The 22996-nt window shown below is 35.8% G+C and overlaps 1 protein-coding gene across 3 annotated transcripts in view; it reads right to left on the reverse strand.

Annotated features, from left to right (window-relative positions):
* The window catches only part of CSMD3 (CUB and Sushi multiple domains 3), a 1218611-nt gene that overhangs the window by 247302 nt on the left and 948313 nt on the right, over positions 1-22996 (reverse strand). For all 3 annotated transcript variants that reach the window (XM_055287089.2, XM_055287087.2, XM_055287086.2), the window contains one exon: positions 3726-3842. In XM_055287089.2, the coding sequence (XP_055143064.1) occupies positions 3726-3842 (117 nt within the window). The remainder of the gene's footprint in view (positions 1-3725; positions 3843-22996) is intronic.

The raw sequence follows: 22996 nt of genomic DNA on the forward strand, positions 1-22996 counted from the left end.
GATCCAGAACTGTTATTTTTCTGAGAATAATAAAACAAGTAGAATCTTGCAGGATGAATATTGCCAAAATCTGACCCCAATACCTGAATTCAAATGAAATTCAGTGATGCTCATGAAAACATTATGAATTGACATTTGTCTTATTTATAAAAACTAAAGATGGCAATTGACTGACAAAGAGTATTACTCAATCAACCAGTAAAATGGAGTAATATTATGCACATATTTATTAGGTTGGTGTAAAAGTAATTGTGGTTTTTGCCATTAAAAGTAATGGCAAAAATAACTCACAGGCATTTAATTCTACACCAGGCAAAAAAAAAAAGGAAAAAAAAGTAATTTGGTACCACATGACCTGTAAGAAACACAAGTAGCTCATGTGGAATTATTTGAAAATACTGTCATCTGTTCTTACCTTGAAGGAATAAAAATGTTCTGTTAGACTATTTCAGAGACAATATGGCATATGTAAAATCATGTAGATGATCTTTCATGGGTGATTTAATTTATTTTCATGTGTAATGTTGGTTATATGTGATTTTCTTTTTACATAAGGATGTTAGAGCCTTAACCCCTATGTAAAATGCAATCCAATGAATGCACTGAGTGTATTTGACAGACATTGTGCTAAATCAGTGGTTCCCAACCTTTCTGGCACGAGGGACAGGTTTTGTGAAAGACAATCTTTCCATGGGATGGTTTCAGAATGATCCGCTTCAGACCATCAGGCATTAGTTAGGTTCTGATAAGGAGTGCACAACCTAGATCCCTCACATGTACAGTTCACAACAGGGTTTGCACTCCTATGGGAATCTAACGCCACAGCTTATCTGACAGGAGGTGGAGCTCAGGCAGTAATGATAGCTCACCTGCCACTCACTTCCTGCTGTGCGGCCCAGTTCTTAACAGGCCAAGGACCAGTACCAGTCCATGGCGCAGGGGGTAGGAACCCCTGTGCTAAACGACGTAAAAGTCATGTTCTAAGAGCATCTGCATATAAAAGATATAGAAGGAATGATTATAATTTGGGATAAATGACAGAAAAAGAAAAAAATGTGAGAAATGATATGTGATGAAGTAATACTGAAAAGTAATAAATATAGCTCAATGTGGCAACAGAAAAAAGTTATGGCAAAGTGAGAATGAGAGGAAGCAGAAGCAAAATAGAAATCTGATTTGTAGAGATCGAGTAACTACTGCTTGACCATCTCTCATCAAAGAGGTACAGGAAGGTAATAGGAAGAAGTCAAGGGTCAGTATTTGTTTACTTCCACTATCCTACTCCCAGAAAATTGTACAGGATCATTAGATGATTGAATAGTCACTGGGATATAAAACCCAAAATATTTGTTTTCATGCTTTAACTAAATAACACAAATAATTGTTTTATTTTAACCATGCTATTTTTAAGACCTTAGTTCAATCCAATAATGTAGGTCATTTAATTTAACCTTTTTCTGGGGTGGAAGAGGGGATAGGGGATGTTTTATATGAATGTGAACATAGAGAAGAATGTGTATATGTGTACTTGTGTATGCATGTGACTTACTATGTTATTATGCCAATCACTCACATACATCAAATTATTATAAAATAACCACATAAGGTAGGTATTTATCATTGCTACTTTAGATATGTGTAAGGTTCAGGCTGACAATGTGACTTGTCTAATGAAAATAGCAAGTAAGTTAAGTTGAGCCTGAACCCAGAAATCTGACTTGAAAGCTGGCATTTGTTAACCCAATGATACTAAGCATGAAGCATGTTAGACGTACTTCACATGTATATATATATCTCTTATTTACTGCTCACATCTCTAATCTACAAACAAAATGATACCAAATTTACAAATGAAGAGGCAGTCTCAAAGAGATTATGTAACTTGTCCAAAGGCAGATAGCTAACATGTGACAAGGCTGTAATTAGAATATAGGTGCTTAAATATATATGTAACTTAAAATGAAGAATGATGCAACATTTGTAAAATAAAATTAGTTTTTTACTAATAAATCAAAGTATTTTGTTTTGTCCACAAAAAAACAAGAAGATTCATTTTAAAAAAGTTTTAAAAACCAACTATTATTGGCTCAACGTAGCAGTTTTTTTATATTAAGATGATTAAATTCAACTTATATTACCCATACTAAACTATAGATTTCATTCTTTAGGAATCTGTTAATTTACTTTTATTTCAATTAGTACTTTTTCTTTCTCTTTTTCAGCACACATAGGCTACAGTAATACATCTACAGGATGACCAGCATGTCTATTTGTCAGGACACTAAATGGCTAATTTTCCTCTTTCTCATTCCTTTGGCCACATGGCATCCCAAGAACAGAGTATAATAGGATAAATTAATGGCTTCTGAAGAGGACTCAGAGAGCCACGAAGTTTTCTGGATAATCATTGTTAGGATTCTGTCAGCAACCATGTAACATTTTTTGCATCTGGGGAGCATTAAACTCTCTAGCAAAGGAAGGACTCAAAAGGCAAAAAATAAACACAACTAAGTGAATGATATTTTTCTTTCTAAACTGTCGTTCTCTTCACTATCAAAGAGCTCACCTTTGATTCAACTGATCAATATGTTAGGGGAAAGAAATACTTTGTAGAGTACAAAAACAGACACTTTGCTAATGCTGGCATCATCACTCTATTTCAATGTTAAAATAAAAGGTTTAGTACTTCATTTCTGATGACAGTGCTCTCAAGTAAGTTGAAGATCTTGGACTTGTTTCAGAAGGATGAAAAGGAGGATATATAGGTAGTATCTGGTTATAAGAAATTGGACTGGAAGCATCAGCTTATTTTATATCTCAGCAGCAGAAATGTTAAGTCAAGATGTTATCCAACTATCTCTAATGATAAAATCCATGTCCTTCTGCTGAAATACTGAGTCATCCAGGCCCAGACATTCCTCATAGTTATAACAAATCCTTTACTATGTAACACAATGCTGTAAATCTAAATTTTAGAAGTCTATGAACTTTCAGCCTCTCTCTCACACTTTACTGCTCTCTAAATTTCCCTTGTCTATCCATCCATGAACAGAGCTTAATCTGGGTTAGATCCAGCTGGATCTCAGAACCAAAACCTTTAGAAGCCAGATAAGTGACTTCTAAGACGTGTGATCAGAAAGATGTGAAGGCAGCAAAGGACACATTGTCTTCTTAGTGCCAATGCAGAACAGATTGCCAGGTTGACAAGATGAGCTGAAATGTCCTTTGCTGTCTTTTTATATTTATTGCTGCCCCAGAAACTAGATGCTTAAAACCAAAAACTCTTCTTTCTGGAAATGTGTTAATAAACTATAAAATCGATATGATTGTTTTGTAAATACTTTTGTTACTATTGTAATAGTTCAGTATTTGACTTAATACATATTTTACAGAGCAGCCTTGGCTTTATGCTCTGGTAATTTCCCATTTTATAAAATTCCAATATGAAGGCACTTGCAAGGTTACTGATATACTCATTTTTAAAAATTAAAAACAATCCTGTTTTCATTTTTGTATTGTTGTTCACCTGTGTACTTGACTGTAAATTCAGATTGAGTAAGATGGCCTCAAAATTGTATTATTACAAAATCACTATCTAAAAAGAATTGCATAGTAAAATACTTTATGGATAGTAGGTATTTTCATTTAAAATTTTTGAATAGCATGTAGTGAAAAATAAAGCATGTCTGGATGAAATACTACATAATGAGTTGAATCTTACTTACCAAACTCCTTTGGAACTGCTATAGAATAAACACAATTATGTCCCACACTGTAATTTTTTGGATAGTTTGGTGATAGAACAGTGCCTTCTGAACCTGTTGAACGACTTCCACAGGGTGCTAGGAAAAAATGGCGAAAATATCACTTTTAGAAAAAAGTTTTAAAAAATTCATACCATGGTTATCTTCTTCATATAAAAAATACATGGCTACTGGAATTTAAGGTGTACAATTTATTTGCATCTTTTAATAAGATCCTCTAGTGTTAAATATTTAAAAAATAAAAAAGTGTACAAACAAAACTTTTTAAGTATTCAAATTTACTGTTCTCAGAAACAAAGTATGTAATATAATAATGTTATATTGGTGTTATCTAGAAATATAATAATGGTGGCCTAGCTTTTATTTGTGTTAAGAGTGTGAAATTAATCTTTTTTATAATAATGATAAAATACATATGCAAAGGAAATTGTTTTACTTGCTGACAGGCTTTGGAATTCTACTCAGATTCAACACTGATTATGTGTGAGACATGGATGGCTGTACAAATACATTCACCCACTCATCTAAGTATTCTATTTTCTCATCAATCTATATCGGCATATATAATTTACTTTGAAATCACAGAAGTTGTTGATGGTGCCTTGAGGCAGACTTATTGGCTACCTCAGGCCCAATGTGGTATGTTAAAAAAAAGATGAGGGTGAAACCAATATTTCTGATAAACTGTAGATGGATGGGGGTCCTGTTATTCACAAGGTAGGGGATGCATTAGGATTCATAGTTTTACAACTCAAGAGAGACCTGAGATAAACGGAGATTTAGTATAGAAAACATATGGATGGTAACTGATATTTTAAGCGAATAAGATCACTCTGAAAAGTATGTAGAATGAGAAAATATTGGCAAAAAGGAGGTTCTGGGAAACACCAAAGGTTTAAAATTAGATAAAGAGTGGGTAGCTACAGAGAAATTATTATCCTAGGGGTCAAGTGAGAAGAGTTTCAATGAAAAGCAAGTGTTCAAAGAGGTAAATGTTGCAAAGTGATTAATAAATGCAAAAGAAGTCTGGGTTGACTTGGCAATCTGGAGTGTAAGAGTGGAGTTTTTCTGCCCCAGGCCTGTAGTTTGCATGAAGAGGGATTTTTTTTTTTTTTTTTTTTTTAACACCTTGACAGCTGGCCCTGCTCCTTCACCCTTGGAATCAGAATGAGTTTCCTGATTGGTGAGTCCTGGACACGAACTTGTACCTTTCTTCAGATTAGGAGCCATCCTTCTTGCAGAGCACACTGTCTGGTGTACTCTTCTACACTGTAGGTATTTTAGGGCACCTTCTGAGGGTAGGGCTGTGCCTGTTGCAGACAGCTAGTAGGAAGCCTATTGTGACTGTCACTCATATTTCATCAGTATTAAAGCTGATGGTTTGATTTCCTTTGAAGTTTTGCAGGAAGGACAGAGTAAATTTATTATTCCCCTCAAACACCAAAAGAGGTTTTTTGGTGCTATTAATAGAGTAGTTTCAACTGGAGCAGCTCTCTGCAAGTTATAGCCAGCAGGCCAAATCCAGCTTGTGGACCAATAAAGGTTTTCACATTTTTAAAGAGTTACAAACAAAACAAAAACTACAGAAGAATATTCAACAAAGATATATGTGGCCAGCGAAGCCCAAAACAGTATCTGGTCCTTTACAAAAGAAGTTTGCCAACCCCTGAACTAGAGTGGGGAGGGGGCAAGTGGGGGAGGCTAGATTATAGTTGGATGAAGAGTAAGTGGTATATAAACAAATACAAAAGTAACAAGAATTATGACTATAAATGGGAGGGAAATGTATAAAGTAGTTTGGAGATACATAGTTGAATGAGTGTTCTTTGTCGATTTAATAGGGAAGGAAGGAATCATTATACAAGGAAAATCAGGAGCATTGACCTAGAAATAAGATCAAGAACAAAAGTGGAGTGATTCTCATTAGATATCAGAAGTGGCTTACCTCTGTGACTTAAGAAAAGGAGATTAGAAATAGATAGGTGTAGGTTTTATACTGGGAATTTATTGAAGTTAATGCCTGATTTTCCTTTTAAAGAGCACTGCATGCAGGGATGAATTAGGTACCTCCAGAAGAGTTATGAAAGTTTGAAAAAGTAAAAATTTGTGATTAATTATTGGTCAAAGTTTTAAAATACAGCAATATAGTATATTTAAAACACACACACACACACACACAACACAAACAGTACATTGTATTGCATTCAATGACGAATATTCTGCCTTTTTTCTTTAATGTTCTATAAAAAGGTAATAAATAGTTAGAATTAAACACACTAAAATTAGAATTCTCTAGAAAAAACAACAAATTGACCATGATTATAATAACCAAAGATGCATCCCTCTCATCACTCATTATTGTCTGAGATTAGAGCAGTCAGGTGTTATTCTTATTTCAGCACTGATAACTTTATTCAACTGATAATGCTACTGATGAGAGAATCATTCAAGAACGGGCAGTATGTCTTATGTTAATTTTCTTTCTGATTTTAAGGTGCTCCAGAATTAAAATTATAATACTTTGAATGAACATGACAAAAACTATTAAACTCTTATTTTTATATTTGGGAAATAAACTCTTATTTTATATTTGGGAAATTAAACTCTTATTTTATATTTGGGAAATTAAACTCTTATTTCCATTTCCATAGAAATGGAAACTTCTAACTCAAGTTCAGTTCTGTGACTTAGTCATGAACATTGTGCCACCCTACATTAACATGTGTCTGACAGCCAGAATTTGTTTTACATATTTTATTTTATATAATTGACTTTTAGGACAGCTTTTATTAAAAATCATATTTAGAAATATGAAGGCTCTTTTAAACTACAGATATACTATGAGGTTGTAATTTAATCACATGTCCTTATGGTAATATTATGTTAGATTCTGTTATTTGTACTTGTAACCATAATTTTATGTTTATTCTGATGAGTGCCTACAGCGTGGCCTAATTTATAGTCAATAACACAGAATATTATAGTGAGTGATAATTATGCAGTGTGTTATTATTATAAATAAGGGAAAATTAACTATGCTCTGAGATACATATCTATTGTAATTTGTTTTACATTAGGTTGGTGCAAAAGTAATTGCGGTTTGGGGCATTACTTTTAATGGCAAAAACTGCAATTACTTTTGCACGAACCTAAGATTTATATAAATGGAATAATAATTAAGTCAGGCCAACTTCACAGATTCTCCTAATATTGGTCTCCAGAAGCTTTTTATATTCCTACTTTCTGTTTTAATGTCATCTTATTGGCTAATCGAGAAAAGGGCAGCTTTTATCTTTCTGGCTCTTAACAACTGATTGAAGATAAAAGCAAGTCAGACCTTTGGATTCTATTCTTATTTTTGCTATTTGACATATGCCACATATACCTGTGGATCTTTTGTCAAATTGGCTGTTGTTTCTCTAAACAGCCTATATTCCTTGTAATGCATTAAACATAAGAACCCACTGTTCCTGATTATAACTTATGTAGTTAATGAATCCATATTTGTATTTTTAAATTTATTTTTATTTTTATTTTTTGAGACCAAGTTCTGCTTTTGTTGCCCAGGCTGGAGTGCAACAGCACCATCTTGGCTTGCTGCAACCTCCACCTCCAGGTTCAAGAGATTCTCCTACCTCAGTTTCCAGAGTAGCTGGAATTACAGCCGTGCACTACCACACCAAGCTAATTTTTGTATTATTAGTAGAGATGGGGTTTTACCATGTTGGCCAGGCCGGTCTTGAACTCCTGACCTCAGGTGATCCATCTGCCTTGGCCTCTTAGAGTGCTGGGATTATAGGGGGGAGCCACCGCGCCCGGCCAAAATCTATATTTTTAATAGCATGTTTGTAGAACATTTGTATTTAAGAAGACATGGTTCTATGATTAATTAAGTCTTGGAAATACATGAGTGAGGGACTTGAGACTTTAGTAAGGTTTAGGAAATATCATGCTACTTCTCACAAACTTATTTGACCATGAAAAACTTTTTTACATGTAATATCTCACAGGACTTGCCTCCTTAAGAACATACTTTGCAAAAGGCCAAAGTGATGATTCTAAAATGTGGGGGGGGGTTTGGTAATAATTTTAATGTTTATGTAATTGATAATAATTAATTATAATTTTGCTGTACCAAAGAACTGTGTTTTATGTGTGCCTATAGAGCCCAATAATTTAGAGACTGAAAATGTCAAACTTAGCCTACTTATAAATTGCCATTATTCTAGATTTGCTCCCCCTGACTCTTGGCGTCCAACAAAGAATCAATTTGTTGCTCACAACCTTATCTGATTTATCAGCTTCTCTATCTTCTCTGCCTCTGTAACTGTCACAGTCCAGACTCCCACAATTTCTGCATGTGCTCTTTGACTCTCAGCTCCACTCATCACCACAAGTTCATACCACTGGTAGCAATTTTTCTAAAACATAAGTCTTATCATGTTTCTCTTCTCTTCTCAGGACAGTGTCTATACATAGTAGGCTCTCCATAAATGTCTGTTGGATGATTAAATGAACTATATCTGCAAAACCAGGCTACTATAAAATAGTGTTCCATAGTCAGCATATAACATAAACATTTCATTTGGTTGAAATTATCTCAGAAAAAATTACTTAAATTTAGTACAGAATCCAGATACACCCTCTTTCAATAAAGCCATATAAGCCTATTTTTTTTCTTTCTGCAATAGAAATTTGCTTGTTCTTTGCTTGATTACTGTGCTTTACATTTGGGGGCAATACTATATGAAAGATATATATCTTTAAACATTAGAAATATATCCAATGGTAAGATGCTTATAATATGACTTCTATATGGATTCTGGGTTCTATTGAGGGAATAGCAAACCCATGTCTAATACCAAGCTCATAGTAGCAAATCCATGCTGATATAGTTTGAATGTTGGTGCCACCCCCCCGAAATCTCATATTGAAATGTAATCCCCGATGTGGAGGCAGGGTCTGGTGGGAAGTCTTTGGGCCATGGGGACAGATCCCTTATGAATGTCTTGGGCTGTCCTAGCAATAGTGAGTGAGTTCTCCTGAGATCTGGTTATTTAAAGGTATATGGCACCTCCCCATTCTGTCTCTCATTCTCTATCTTGCCATGCAACATACCTGCTCCCCCTTTGCCTTCTGCAATGATTGCAAGCTTTCTGAGGCCCTCACCAGAAGCAGATGGTGAAGCCATGCTTCTTGTACATCCTGAAAATCCATGAGCCAATTAGATTTATTTTCTTTATAAATAACCTAGTCTCGAATATTCCTTTATAGTAATACAAACAGACTAAAAAATTGATAGCAAAATTTGACTAGAAAATTCCTATCAAGCTGATATGGTTTGGCTGTGTCCCCACCCAAATCTCATCTTAAATTCCCATGTGGTATAAAAAGAACCTGGTGGGAGGTCACTGAATCATGGGGTCAAGTCTTTCCCATGCTGTTCTCGTGATAGGGAATAAGTCTCACAAGATCTGATGATTTTAAAAAGAGGTGTTCCCGTGCACCAGCTCTCTCTCTCTCTTTGCCTGCAGCCCTGCAGCCATCCACATAAAATGTGACTTGCTCCTCCTTACCTTCCACCACGATCGTGAAGCCTACCCAGCCATGTGGAACTATAAGTCCAATAAACCTCTTTCCTTTGTAAATTGCCCAGTCTTGGGTATGTCTTTATCAGCAGTGTGAAAATGGACTAATACACAAGGAGTGGGGTGTTACTATAAGGATACCTGGAAATGTAGAAATGGCTTTAGAAATGGGTAATGGGCAAAGGTTCAAAGAGTTTTGAGGCCTCAGAAGATAGAAAGATAAGGAAAAGTTCGGAGTTTCTTAGAAACTACGTAAATGGTTATGACAAAAATGCTGGTAGAAATATGGACAGTGAAGTCTAAGTTGACAAAGTCTCCGATGGAAATGAGGAAGTCATTGGGAATTGGAGCAAAGGTCACCTGTATTATTCTCTAGCAAAGAATTTGGCTGCATTGTGTTCACATCCTAGTACATGTCCTAGAGATCTGTGCAAACTTAAAGTTAAGAGTGATGTCTTTGGGTATCTGGCAGAAGAAATTTCTAAGCAGCAAACCATTCAAGAGGTGGCCTGGCTACTTCTAACAACCTATTGAGAGTGGCAGGAGGCAGCCAAATACCCAAGAAGATAGGGGTGGGTCCCTGGTGAAACCCCACCTTCAAGCAAAAAACAGCTTGAAGGCTGAAAGACCAGACTGCTGGTCCTGGATGAAACCCGCGACCCAGAGTGAGAACTTCTGTTCCTGTTCGCCCGCCCTTTCCTAATTGATTCTTTCTAAATAATGTCTTTTAACCAATTGAATGCTGCCTTTTCCAATAGTACCTACAGCCTGCCCCTCCCCTGGGCCATAAAAAGCCCCAGACCCAGCCATGCAAAGAGGAGAGAACTGCCTGACTGTGAGATTGGGGTACCACCTCCTGCATCGCCTCTCCACTGAGAGCTGTTCTGTTGCTCAATAAAATTTGTCTTCACCCTCCTCACCCTTCAATGTCCAGAATATCCTCCTTCTTGGGTTCAGAACAAGAGCTAGGGAACTACCAACTGCGGGTACAAACTATAACAAAGGCAAGCTGGGACACATCAGCGTGGCCGAGTGAGGCCCGGGTGGGGTGTCACTGGCCAGACATTCATGGCTTTCAAAGTGATGGAGAAGAAAATATCATACATCACTATAATTAGCTACAGGAGCAAAGAAATGACTTAAAGTTGGAGCTTATATTTAGAAGGAAAGTAGAGTATAAAAGTTTGAAAAATTCACAGCCTAGCCATGTGGCAGGGAAGAAAAAAAGCATTTTCAGGAGTGGGATACAAGCAGGCTTGTGGAGCTATCACTTGCTAGAGAAATTAGAATGAGTAAAAGGGAGCCAAGTGCTAATATCCAAGACAATGGGGAAAAGGCTTTGAAGGTATTTCAGAGATCTTTCAGGCAGCCTCTATCATCACAGGCCCAGAGGCTTAGGAAAAAATAATGGTTTCCTGTACCAGGCCCATGGTCCTGCTGCCTGCCTTGGGAGGCTGCTCCCTGCATCCCAGCCACTCTGGCTCCAGCCTTGGCTCAAAGGGGTCCAGGTACAGCTCAGGCAACAGCTCTGTAATGTGCAAGCCATAATCCTTGGCAGTTTCCACATGGTGTTAGGTCTGCAGATGCTCATAATGCAAGTGTGAAGGACGCTTGTCAACTTCTGCCTAGATGTCAGAGAATGTATAGAAAATCCTGGGTGCCCAGGCAGAAGCCTGCTATAGGGTTGGAGCCCCACAGAGAAACTCTACTAGTGCAATGCCAAGGGGAAATGTGGGATTGTAGAACCCACACAAAGTCCCCACCAAGGCACTACCTTATGGAGTCGTGGGAAGCAGGCCACCACCCTCCAGATCCTATAATGGCAGAGGCACTAGCAGCTTGCACCTCTGCCTGGAAAAGCTGCAAGCACTCAACTCAAACCTTTGAGAGCAGCCACATAGGCTGCACCCTGCAAAGCCATAGAGGCGGGGCTGCCCAAGGCCTTGGGAGTCCACCCCTCACACAAGAATGTGGGATACAGAGTGAAAGAAGATTATTTGGGAACTTTAAGATTTAATGATTGCTCTGTTGGGTTTCAGACTTGTGTGGAGACTATTGGCCCTTTCTTTGAGCCAATTTATCACTTTTGGAATGGGAATGTTTACCCAATGCCTGCACTACTATTGCATCTTGGGAGTAAATAACTTGTTTTGATTTTATAGGCTCATGGGTGGAAGGGCATGAGTCTCAGATGGAACTTATGACTTTGGACTTCATGCTGGAATGATTTAAGACTTTTGAGAACTATTAGCAGGGGATGATTGTATTTTTCAATGTGAGAAGGATATAAGATATGAGGGGCCAGGGGCAGAATGATAGTGTTTGGATGTTTGTCCACTTCAAATCTCATGTTAGAATGTAATCCTCAATATTGGAGGTGGGGCCAGGTAGGAGGTGTTTGGGTCATGGCGGCAAATCCCTCATGAATGGCTTGGTGCTATCCTTGCGATAGTGAGTGAGTTCTCCCAAGATATGGTTGTTTAACCATGTAGCACCTTCCCCCTCTCTCTCTTGCTTCCTCTCTTGCCATGTGATGTGTCTAATCCCCCTTCACCTTCCACCGTGATTGGAGGCCTTCTGAGATCCTCACTAGAAGCATGGCAGACCACATTTCCTGTACAGCCTGCAGAATGTGAGCCAATTAAACCTCTTTTCTTCCTAAATTACCCAGTTTCAGGTACTCCTTTATAGTAATACAAACAGATGAATACGCATGCTAATATCTTATCAGTGTAAGGAATATGCTCATTTAGCGAGTGAAGTTTTATTCACACAGTTTCTTATTTTTCTTTCTTTTTTTTTTTTTTTTGAGACGGAGTCTTGCTTTTTTCACCCAGGCTGGAGTGCAGTGGCTCAATCTCAGCTCACTGCAAGCTCCGCCTCCTGGGTTCACGCCATTCTCCTGCCTCAGCCTCTCCAAGTAGCTGGGACTACAGGCGCCCGCCACCACGCCCGGCTAATTTTTTTGTATTTTTAGTAGAGACGGGGTTTCACCGTGGTCTCGATCTCCTGACCTTGTGATCCGCCCGCCTCGGCCTCCCAAAGTGCTGGGATTACAGGCGTGAGCCACCACGCCCAGCCTAGTTTCTTATTTTTCTTGTTCTTTATTCTTCTATTTGTTTAATTTTAAAAAATTCTCTTTTGGCTGAATTTGTTTAATTTCATTTGTATAAGTAAAATGTGTCCATGATCCAACTATATTACATATATTCTTGTTTTACCCCTGAATTATGTATGCAATGATACAGTAGATAGCTGTGATATTTCTGGAGAAATCAGACTATCACACCACAACCAGGTTTTAAGGTATCTAATCATCCACTGAAAATACCACTTTGAGCAGGGGTATGTATGTGGGATGAAGGAGCAAGACAGAAGAAGAAAAGAAGAAGGAGGAGGAGGAGGAGAAGAAGAAGAAAAGAAGAAACTTATCACTGAGTGAATTAGAAGAAATTTCAAAACATTTATGTGGGAGAAATGCTACTTGAATGTTCAGGTATCTTAGAGACATTATAATACAGGCAACATAGCCTTAAGCTACTTGCAATTTCACATCTGTCTCTTCACTTGTGTAATGCATAATTTATTATCAAATATACTCTGTAATGAAAATTATTATATAATGTATAAATTATTCACAGAAAGCAAGTTAGATACTTTTAAAAGTGATGACTTCTTGCAGGTCAGAAAAGAGCAATGTGGTATATTAAATCAATAATTTACTAGATGTGGCCTGTGACTCTTTCAGTTTGAAAGAACTGCTGTACCTTACAAAACTGCTAGTATATTTCTAGTAAATTACTTCTGCATTGATACAGCCTGATTGAATGTCACAAATCATAAATCCTAGTATAGAATATGTTTGAAAGCTGTATCTCTCACGGAGCATTTTTTAAGAGAAGCCTTTCCTAACCCTTAAACTCTGTGATATGAATTCGAATTCAGACAGCTATTATTACCAGTATTGACTTTAAAATTAAAATTACTATTGTTTGTTTCTTTCTTTTGTTCAAAAATTTGATCTTAGTAAAAATACCTAACTATCCAGCCATTCCCTTTATGTCTTTTTATGTCTCCGCTATAACAATACGTACTTCATTTTGTTTAACTGCTTTAAATGACAAGACTCCAATAATGCTCCATTACATGTGAATTGACTTTGTTTAAATTTCACACTTCTTTTTAATACTAAAAAAAAAATCCATATCAGTGTGGTAATCAGTGGCTTATAAACCATTTTAATGACTCAATAAGTCATCTTAGGATATAAGCTTCTACTTTTGTCATCTCACTGATTGCCTGGATTCATTCATTAGATTTTCCTGGCTAGGAAGCCATCACCTTCATCCCTCAGTGCTCTGTGAGCTGTTTTCTCCATCAGAGAGTGTGATCTTACAGAAAGAGTCATTCTATGACAAAGTCCTATGAATAGCTATATCCTTGAATAGATCTTCCATGTTACCACATACAAATTCTACTACTGGTAATAGTTTTGGAGGGCATAAACAGTTAACGTATGATACTATGTGACTCATTTTGTACCCCAATTAAAAATTGGGATATAATTTACATACATAAAATTCACTGTCTTAAAGTGTACAATTGAATGCTTTTTAGCATATTCATGAGTTTTAAAACTAACACCATTTTCTAATTTTAGAACATTCCTCCACTCCCAAAATAATTTCAGTACCCATTAGCAGTCACACACTGTTGTCACTACCCCAAGCTCCTGGAAACAGCTAACTTTTTAGGAAAGTGTATGGGAAGATAATTTCTTAAAAGATTTGAATTATTGGCACTTTTTGAAACTGAAATACCTTTTTATCACATAGTTGATGTCTTACTGCTTTTTAATGATGAAAACCTTTTACTATTTAAAGAAATTACTTAAAGCAACTAATATATTAGTTTAAAATGACTTTAAAGGGAAAAACACTCCTTAATAATTTGTTAACTTCTACCAAATCGCCTCAAAAATGTTGCTTTCTTGGGAATGTTTTCTCTAATTTCCAGACTTTTTCAGAAGCCCCCATTATATAGCACTTCACCAATTACTTTTAGGACAGTAAATGCAGTTTGTAATTTTGTATTTATTTTGTATGGCGATTTGATTAATGTCTATATCTATCTCTAGTCTATAAGATCTGTCAAATCAAAGTTTCCATGTCTTTTCTGCATACTATTTGTACCTCTGGAGCCTAGCATAGCATCTGCTTTTATAATAGGTTACCAATAAATATATGCTGTATTAGGAAAAATGACAAAATGTAAATTATTAATATCTTGATATTGACTAAATACATGGAGTATAAAACTCATAGATTTAAAAAATCCTTCCGTTTAGGATGGCATGGTAGAATACAATATAAGACTCAGCACATTAGAATCAGGTTTAGGTTTAGGCCGGGCGCGGTGGCTCATGCCCATACTCTTAGCACTCTGGGAAGCAGAGTCAGGTGGATCACTTGAGGTCAGGAGTTCAAGACCAGCTTGGCCAACATGGCAAAACTCCATCTCTACTAAAAATACAAAAAAAATTAGTCAGGCGTGGTAAAAGGTGTCTATAATCCTAGCTACTCAGGAGGCTGAGGCAGGAGAATTGCTTGAACCCAGGAGGCAGAAGTTGTAGTGAGCCGAGATTGCACCACTGCACTCCAACGTGGGCAACAGAGTGAGATTCCATCTCGAAAAAAAAAAAGAAAAAAAGAGAAAGGCTTAGGTTTAAATTCCAGCTTCAGTCTTTACAGACTGAGTAGCCTTAGGACAGAGGGAAATACAAACTTGAACTGGAACAGGAAGTGTTTGTTAGATCTGGTATATAGTGTGGGTTTAGGAAAATGAATTAGGGAACTGCCCTGATCTACTCCAGAATCTTCTGCTGGCAATATAATGAGGCTTTTATAAGGCCTTAGGAAAATGAACTAACCTCATCAATCTCAGGAGGATACAAAGCTTAGAGGTAATGGCAGGAGAAATTTTCTTAGTAGTTTGCCAATCTGCTCCCTTGCCAGAGGTAGGAATGCCTTTAAGTGATCCTACTTTGAGCACTGTCATTCTCTAGGAGAAGCTCATGGCTTGTATTTTCTTCTCTTAATTTTTCTCTAAGGATCAAGAGCAGAGTACTCCATCCCAAAGAAGAGGAAGCCATAACGTCATTTCAGCTGTTTCTCAATGGTTAAGGTCACTGCCTGGCTGTTGAAGGTCAAGGTGGATGTGGTCCTCTATTTTTCTTTAACTCTTTATCTTCTAGAAGCCTGGCGTGAAATAAGACTACTAGTAGCATTGGCTGTTATTCCACCTCAGACTTCTAAAGAAGAGAACGTGGCCCATCTTCTCCTTTGCCTTATATTCAGGAGCTCCTTTCCTTGTTCCAGAAATTTGGATGAAGAAGAAAAATGTCTATATTTTCTCTAGACTTTAACCGAATTTTTTTCTAACTGAATTTTAGCATTTCTCTTAATTACAAATGTAGGCAACAAAGCACATGAATAGTAAAAGCTAACTGGGACTTTGTCACCAGTAGAAATTATAGATTTTTTTATACTGCATTATGATCGTTTCAGATACCTCAAAATGGTATATATGCTCATCACTATCGAAAATTATAGTAGTTATTAGACCTGTGACTAGAAGTTCTAATTTCATGCATCAAGAAGCACATATATCCTCACATGAAAAATGTGTATTTTTAATTATAGTTTTTATATATTATAATAAATGTCTTTAAATATTATTGATTTCCTTTTCAAGCCTATGTGCTTTATTTTATTTTAAGCACTTAAAAAGATTATTCTAATAAGGGGCCTATAAGCTTCATTGGAGTGCACAAAAACTTTAAAAACCCCTATTCTAATTAGATTACTCCCAAATCACCATTCTGTCTCTTTGTCATGTCCTGTCTATTCTTTCCCTCAAGAGAGATTGTCTCAGAGATGGTTGCTGTGGCCCAACAAAATCTGGAAAATATTAGTTTCATTGAATGATCCTTTGTTTCTTGCTCTTTTGTCTCTTTTCCTAACAGAATAGATCAATTGTTCTCTGAATCAGAAAGGTCCCAAAACTCAGGTTTGGAATTTAGGGGGTAATGTCTAGTTTTAGGGTTAGCTTAAGCTTAAGACTGTTTGGAACCACAGTCTACATACAGTTCAGCTTTCCTCACTAACTCTCCTATTTGGTTCAGTCTAACTCACTAGATTTGTAGTTTCGGATTAGGGATCAAATTCCCTGCTACACAGAGCGCTCTAACTTCTCTTCTTTTAAGCATATATCTCCCTTATGAATCTTAGAGTGCATTGTTTGCTGGTTAAAGTGTAAATGTAAAACAATGAAATTGTCTTTGTATACTAAAGGGGAAGGAAGCAACAAACTTACTCTCCTCCTTTAGAATTTCCCTTAGAAAACATAATCAGCATACTTTTTGATTTTATAGTGCAAGGTTACCTGCCTTCTGGCCCTTGAACCTGTAAACACATACTTCTGACAATAACTGAAGGTTCTTACTTGAGGTATACTAGAGACAAGCCACATCAGTTGGTCTATCAAGAAGATAAAATAAATTTCAATAATTCTTTTTTTACCTTATTGTATAAATCTGCATGATTCTGTCTAGTCTTTGTAGTGTCTTTCATAGACTGCCTGCAATGTTCATTGCATTCTAGATGTGCTTATTTAATAATAAAACTAATTTCTTTCTTTTGTAGGTTTTGTGGAACAAACTCTGTTAGTAGGATTTTTAATTCCCCAACAGAAGTAAAAATTTGACTATCCTTAAATTTCTTGTGTTATTATTACCTTAATACCATTTGAGCCTTTCCATGACTTCTAACAGTTACTGTTATATACTCTATTTTCTTCACTTGTAAGAAGATAATTACTAAGTTGATTCAACACACACACACACACACACACACACACACACAGACATATATATATATATATATGTCTGTGTGTGTGTGTGTGTGTGTGTGTGTGTGTATATATATATGGTCCAGTAAAACTGACAATACACCAGGAAGGTACATTTGAGGTCTTACCTAAATGTAGACTACATGGTAGTTGAGAATGGGGCACATCTTAGTACAATGAGAAGCCATATGACTGTCCATCTGGAGATATGGTTTAAATATGAACCCCAAGTCAATGGTAACAATAAAATGCAGGTTAAGCATCCCTAATTCAAAACGCAAAATCCAAAATGCTCCAAAATCTGAAATTTTTGAGCACCAACATGATATTCAAAGTTCATGTTCAAAGGAAAAGCTCATTGGAGCATTTCGGATTCGGGATTTTCACATTAGGGGTGTTCAACTGGTAAGTATAAACGCAAATATTCCAATATCCAAAAAAAAAATCTGAAATCGGAAAAACTCTAGTCCAAGCATTGTGGATTAGGGATTCTCAACCTGTATACTCTGAATTAAAGGCATTGATTTGCAAATTGCTTCTTACATTGGCTACTCCACATAGTATGCTCCAGAATCCACAGCAGGAGGGATTTGTTTATAACAATGTTAATGATTCTCTAGACTAGCATCCTGGAGGCCAACTGCAGACAGAGTGTATGTAAGAGTGTCAGAAAAATAGCAAGTGCTCAGTAACATTAGCACCTCTTCTTGTTTCCATTTAAATAATAATTTCTCCCATCATATGAAAACAAAATATGCTTTGGTTTTATCCCAATGCAATACAAAATACATTAAAATACATTACGCTTCTCTATTGAAAACCTTTCCAACACATAATCTGTGTATTTTATCCGTGAACAAAATTCCCGTGTGCTGCTGATGAAAAGCAGATATTTGATGATACACAGACATAATTTACCACTAAGCATTTGTTTTATGAATCTTTTGTCTGCATGCTTTAATTATATTACATATTTAAATGATCTCAAATGCCAATGGCTCAGTATATTAGATTAGATAACCTCTACATGCATTGATAATGGAATGAGACTCTAGACTTATTTCACAACCCCCAAAAATTTTGTAAACCTCAAGGACATTTGACATAAGGATCTTAGCACAAGACAAATCGTGCCATTTAAACAGAATATCTGAAATAAAAGTGTAATTATTTATTTCTGAATTATATATACCCAAACTATGATTTCATTAAAAGTAAGGCGTATGAGGTTACCAGTTAGAGATGACTTTAAAGTTGGAAAGCTGTAATTATAAAATTGACTTCTTATTTTTTGGTTTGTTTCAAATCTTTCTCTTTAATTAACAGGGTAAGAGGGCTCTTCCTTTAAAAGCTTGATATATGTGTCATTCTACATATCCTTGGAAGTTGAACAGAGAATGGTGCCAGAAGACCACTGGATGTCTAATCTTAACATATTTGTGTTTAGGCACTTTTGACAGACCTTAGAGGTCATTAGTGATTGAGTTACTTAAATCTTTTTTTTTTTTTTTTTGCATAATCCAGATCTTATATCAGCATATGTGAAACAAAGGTATTGAAAAGAACAGAGCTAGCGCTGGCTAAGTATATCTATATAGGCCTTTGTAAACTGTCCAGAGTTGTATTTCAGATGAAATACAAAAATGCATTTAAGATGAAAAATTCTATCAGGTTTTTTTTTTCTTGGTAGGAATTTATATTCTCTTAATTCTCATACTTAGCCTGGAGGAAGATTTCAATCTCACCACTTATTCTTAGTGCCATACATCATTTGTAAAACATTAAATCAATTAAAATATTCCAGGCACTCTTTGGTTCTGGAGACATAAATAGGTCAATACAAAGTCCTTTGCAGAATTAACCAGTCTACCTATAGGGCAGTGATTAAGATCATGGCTTCATAAGAAGACTGCTAAGCATGTGTGACTTTGAACTAGTGGATGAACCTCTCTCTGTGTCTTGGTTTCCTCATCTATAAAATGAGAATATTAATAGTCTCTACTTCATGGCATTATGGTGAAATACAAAATAATATGTAATATTATTATTACAAGATTGATACAGGTAAGCTGTCATCTGTCAACAATCTTCCTCCCTATGCTCTTGTTTTACTGAATTACTTGAAATTCCACCAGCATTTCCTATTTGCTCTTTGCTTCTACATGTTTACATATGCTGAACCCTAGTTGTGAAACGCATAATCTCTTTATTTCCTGTGGCTCACCTAGTTTCTTCTTACTTATACTTTTAAAATTCAGTTTACATATCACTTTCATAAGGAAGCCTCCCTGATCTCTCTTCATAACAAGATCAGATGTATATCCATACTGTGCTCACAGTACTGTTTTTATTTCTAGCAATGGACTTTACCTGTCTGTATCTCATCAGATTATAAACTCTCTAAGGGCAAGAACAATGTTGAATTCATGTTGTTATCCCCAATTTTAAATGCAGGACCAGGCATAATGGTACTTTTAATACCTGACTAAAAGGAATCAACAAATGATATAATCTTTTCTTTGGAATAACTGGTGAGCTAGTAGTTCATTAACAGTCCAAATATGTTTATTCTTAGGGTCATATATTATAACTGCCTATTAATTGGATGCTCACTGTATGTTGTAACAATGGAAAAGATTAGTAATATTTCATTCATATTGTGGTCAGTACTCTCTATTCAATGATTTACCTTTCAAAGTTAGGAGGTCCTGAAAGTACTTTGGGCTTTACATACATCAAATAAATCTATATTGAGGATATGGAGTTGCAATTTCAGAATAGATATTGATTCTGTCCTGGGAGCTCTGAGGAGCAGGGGGAGGGTAAAAAGGAATTTTCTTCTAGTAAGAAGACAAGAGGTTAGATGCCTGAAGAAAATGAGAGAGCTAGCCAGCCAGACAGCTGGTGTAAAAATAATCCAGCCTGAAAGAACAGCATATGCAAAAGATGTGGGGCAGAAGTCTGATCAGTGCTTTGAGGAAATATCAAGGAGCCTAGTGTCACTCAAAGAGTGTAGCAGAGGGAGGAAACAATAAAGAGGTCAGGGTGTATATGAGCAGATGAAGTAGAACTTTGGATTATAAGATCTTTGGCATTTATTCTGATATGGGAAGCCATTGGTGGATTTTGAGTAAATATGATATAATCTGAACTATGCTCTAAAGATCACTGTATTGTGTTTGGAAGATACTATATGGAGAACAAAGGAAGGAGGAAAAACTAGTCAGGAGAGAGGAAAAGAGGTAAGAGATGGCAGATGCTCTGGATAAGGGTAGACCTGTGCCATTAGATAAAATAAGTCAAGGCAACATGATTAGGTCAGAAAAATCAAACAAATAATATTAAGGGGAAAATCTGGAATCTGTCACTATTTTTGTTTTATTACCTTTACCTAATATTGAGTGAGATTATGGATAAGAATGACATATGACTTCTACTTTAATTCAGTATGACTGTATATAACTAAATTACTACAGAGTTTTAAAAGATACTTTTTAAAGTAAGAAAAATAAACAGGGAAGAAATTATTTTCTAAACACTTTTTTTAATCATGAAAGGAATTGTAGGTACAGATATGCTGTTCTGCTATTATTTAATATATATGAAAATATCATGAGATAAACTGCAAAGCAGGACTTACCACAAGATGCAATCATTTTGGATCTACTTCTGACAAATATAATCTCCCAATGTCCAACTTAAGCTCTTAAAAACATTTTCTTCAGATTTAAAATATACACTTAATCCTAAATCATGATAAAAATCTATCTTCTAAAATAGGCAAACTTTATAAATTGATACGGTTCGGTTTGAGTTTATAGATATTTAACAAGAGCCTATTTATATAAATTAAAGTGTTACATGCTAAACAGGATATTATAGCCTATGACTGCATGGAGCTTATGCTCTTCTAGAGTGCAACTAAGGCAACATTATAAGAAAAAGCAAAATGTAGTTGTGTTTTAAGAGTCTGCAGAATACAATCATGTTGGTATTTGCTTCTACACTAAAAAATAAATAAATAAACAAACAAAGAAAAAGCTTTGCTTATTTTCACTCCTAGGAATCACAGTTAACTTCCTATTTATGCACTCAAAAGCAATGCCTACCAGTCAGTCACAATTTCATCAGAGATTTTAGTCAGGATACCTACTGTGGGATGGGACCTAGGCTGAAAAGCAGCAAAGGGCCAGTCACCCAATTCTCAAACATTGATAAAATTAGAAATAGAGGCATACACATATTAATGTATAGCAAAAGCAATCACTAGAATAACCCCAAATAATATAACTCTGAAACATTGAAGAGAGGGACTGTGTATGTTACATCATCTTTTGTATCAGGGAATAATGAGATATTATTATCTAGAATTGGTAAATAAAGAAACAGATCTTCCTATGCTATATGGAGTTATGGGAGGGGCCATCAGAGCAATTAGAAACAGAAATTAGAATCTTCAGCTTCTGACCAATAAGAGGATAGAGAGGGATAAGGCAGATGACCATTGCTTTAAATATAAGCTACTTTTTATTATTTTCTTAGTTATCATATGCATACCTCAGATAAAAATTAAAAATTTATCTTAAAAAATAAAAAAATAATTTGTTTTTACGAACAATGAACCCTCTGGCTTATTACCCATACTTTAAATACTAAATTTGACTTTTAAGTATTAAGTTAGGACGGATGTGGTGGCTCATGCCTATAATCCCAGCATTGTGGGAGGCCAAGGCGGGAGGATCACTTGAGGCCAGTGGTTTGAGACCAGCCTGGGTAGCATAGTGAGACACTGTCTCTGCAAAAAAAATAAAAATAAAAAATTAGCTGGGTGTGGTGGCACATGCCTGTAGTCCCAGCTACTTGAGAGGCTGAGGTGGGAGAACTGCCTGAACCTGGGAAGTACAGGCTGCAGTGAGCCATGATTGCACCACTATACTCCAGCATGGGTGACAGAGTGAGACCCTGTCTGGAAAAAAAAAAGATATTAAGTTATTACATCTGAAAGTCATCCAGCCCCGTGTATAAGTACTGAAGAAAAATAATTTGATATGTGTGACATTGATTAGAAAACTAAAATATATCAAATCCTCCTTATTGTGTGACAGTGACAGCCATAGACCAATCTTTAAAGTAAGTTATTTAATATGATTTTCTCAACAACCTTGCAAATTAAACAATATCTTATGATTATATATACTAAATAAATAAATTGAAAAGTCATGCAGAAACCCAGACTTTTTAAAAAAAAATTCATTTCTTAGTATTAAATATATCTAGTTCTAAAACAGGATTTTTTTCCCCAACTATACTAGAAATTATTGGTTGCAATCATAAACTTATCTTGAACTTTTTTTCTATTAGCTTAAAGAATTCACTGAATAAATTTATTTGATTTCCAGAATATTGTGTCCATTTTGATTAAAAGTCTAACGATACTTAAAATTGATGGTAAAAATTATCTCTTAGAGAAATTTTTACATACTCAACACCTATTCAATTTTCAGGAGTGAATGAATGTGTGTATTCACATCATAATATAGATAAATTATTTTTAATTAATATTAAAATGACAGAAGTATACTAGTTAACCAAAAACATAACACCTGATGCAAGATGTGATGCATGTTTATCAGCACTTTGCTTCTCTTGGAACACTGCGTTGGAAATCACAACTCCAACTTTTGTCAGAAACTTTACTAGATTCTCTGTATGTGTTGTGTTTACTAATTGAATCTT

The sequence above is a fragment of the Symphalangus syndactylus genome, chromosome 7 (assembly GCF_028878055.3).
Source record: "Symphalangus syndactylus isolate Jambi chromosome 7, NHGRI_mSymSyn1-v2.1_pri, whole genome shotgun sequence".
NCBI classification, from domain to species: domain Eukaryota; kingdom Metazoa; phylum Chordata; class Mammalia; order Primates; family Hylobatidae; genus Symphalangus; species Symphalangus syndactylus.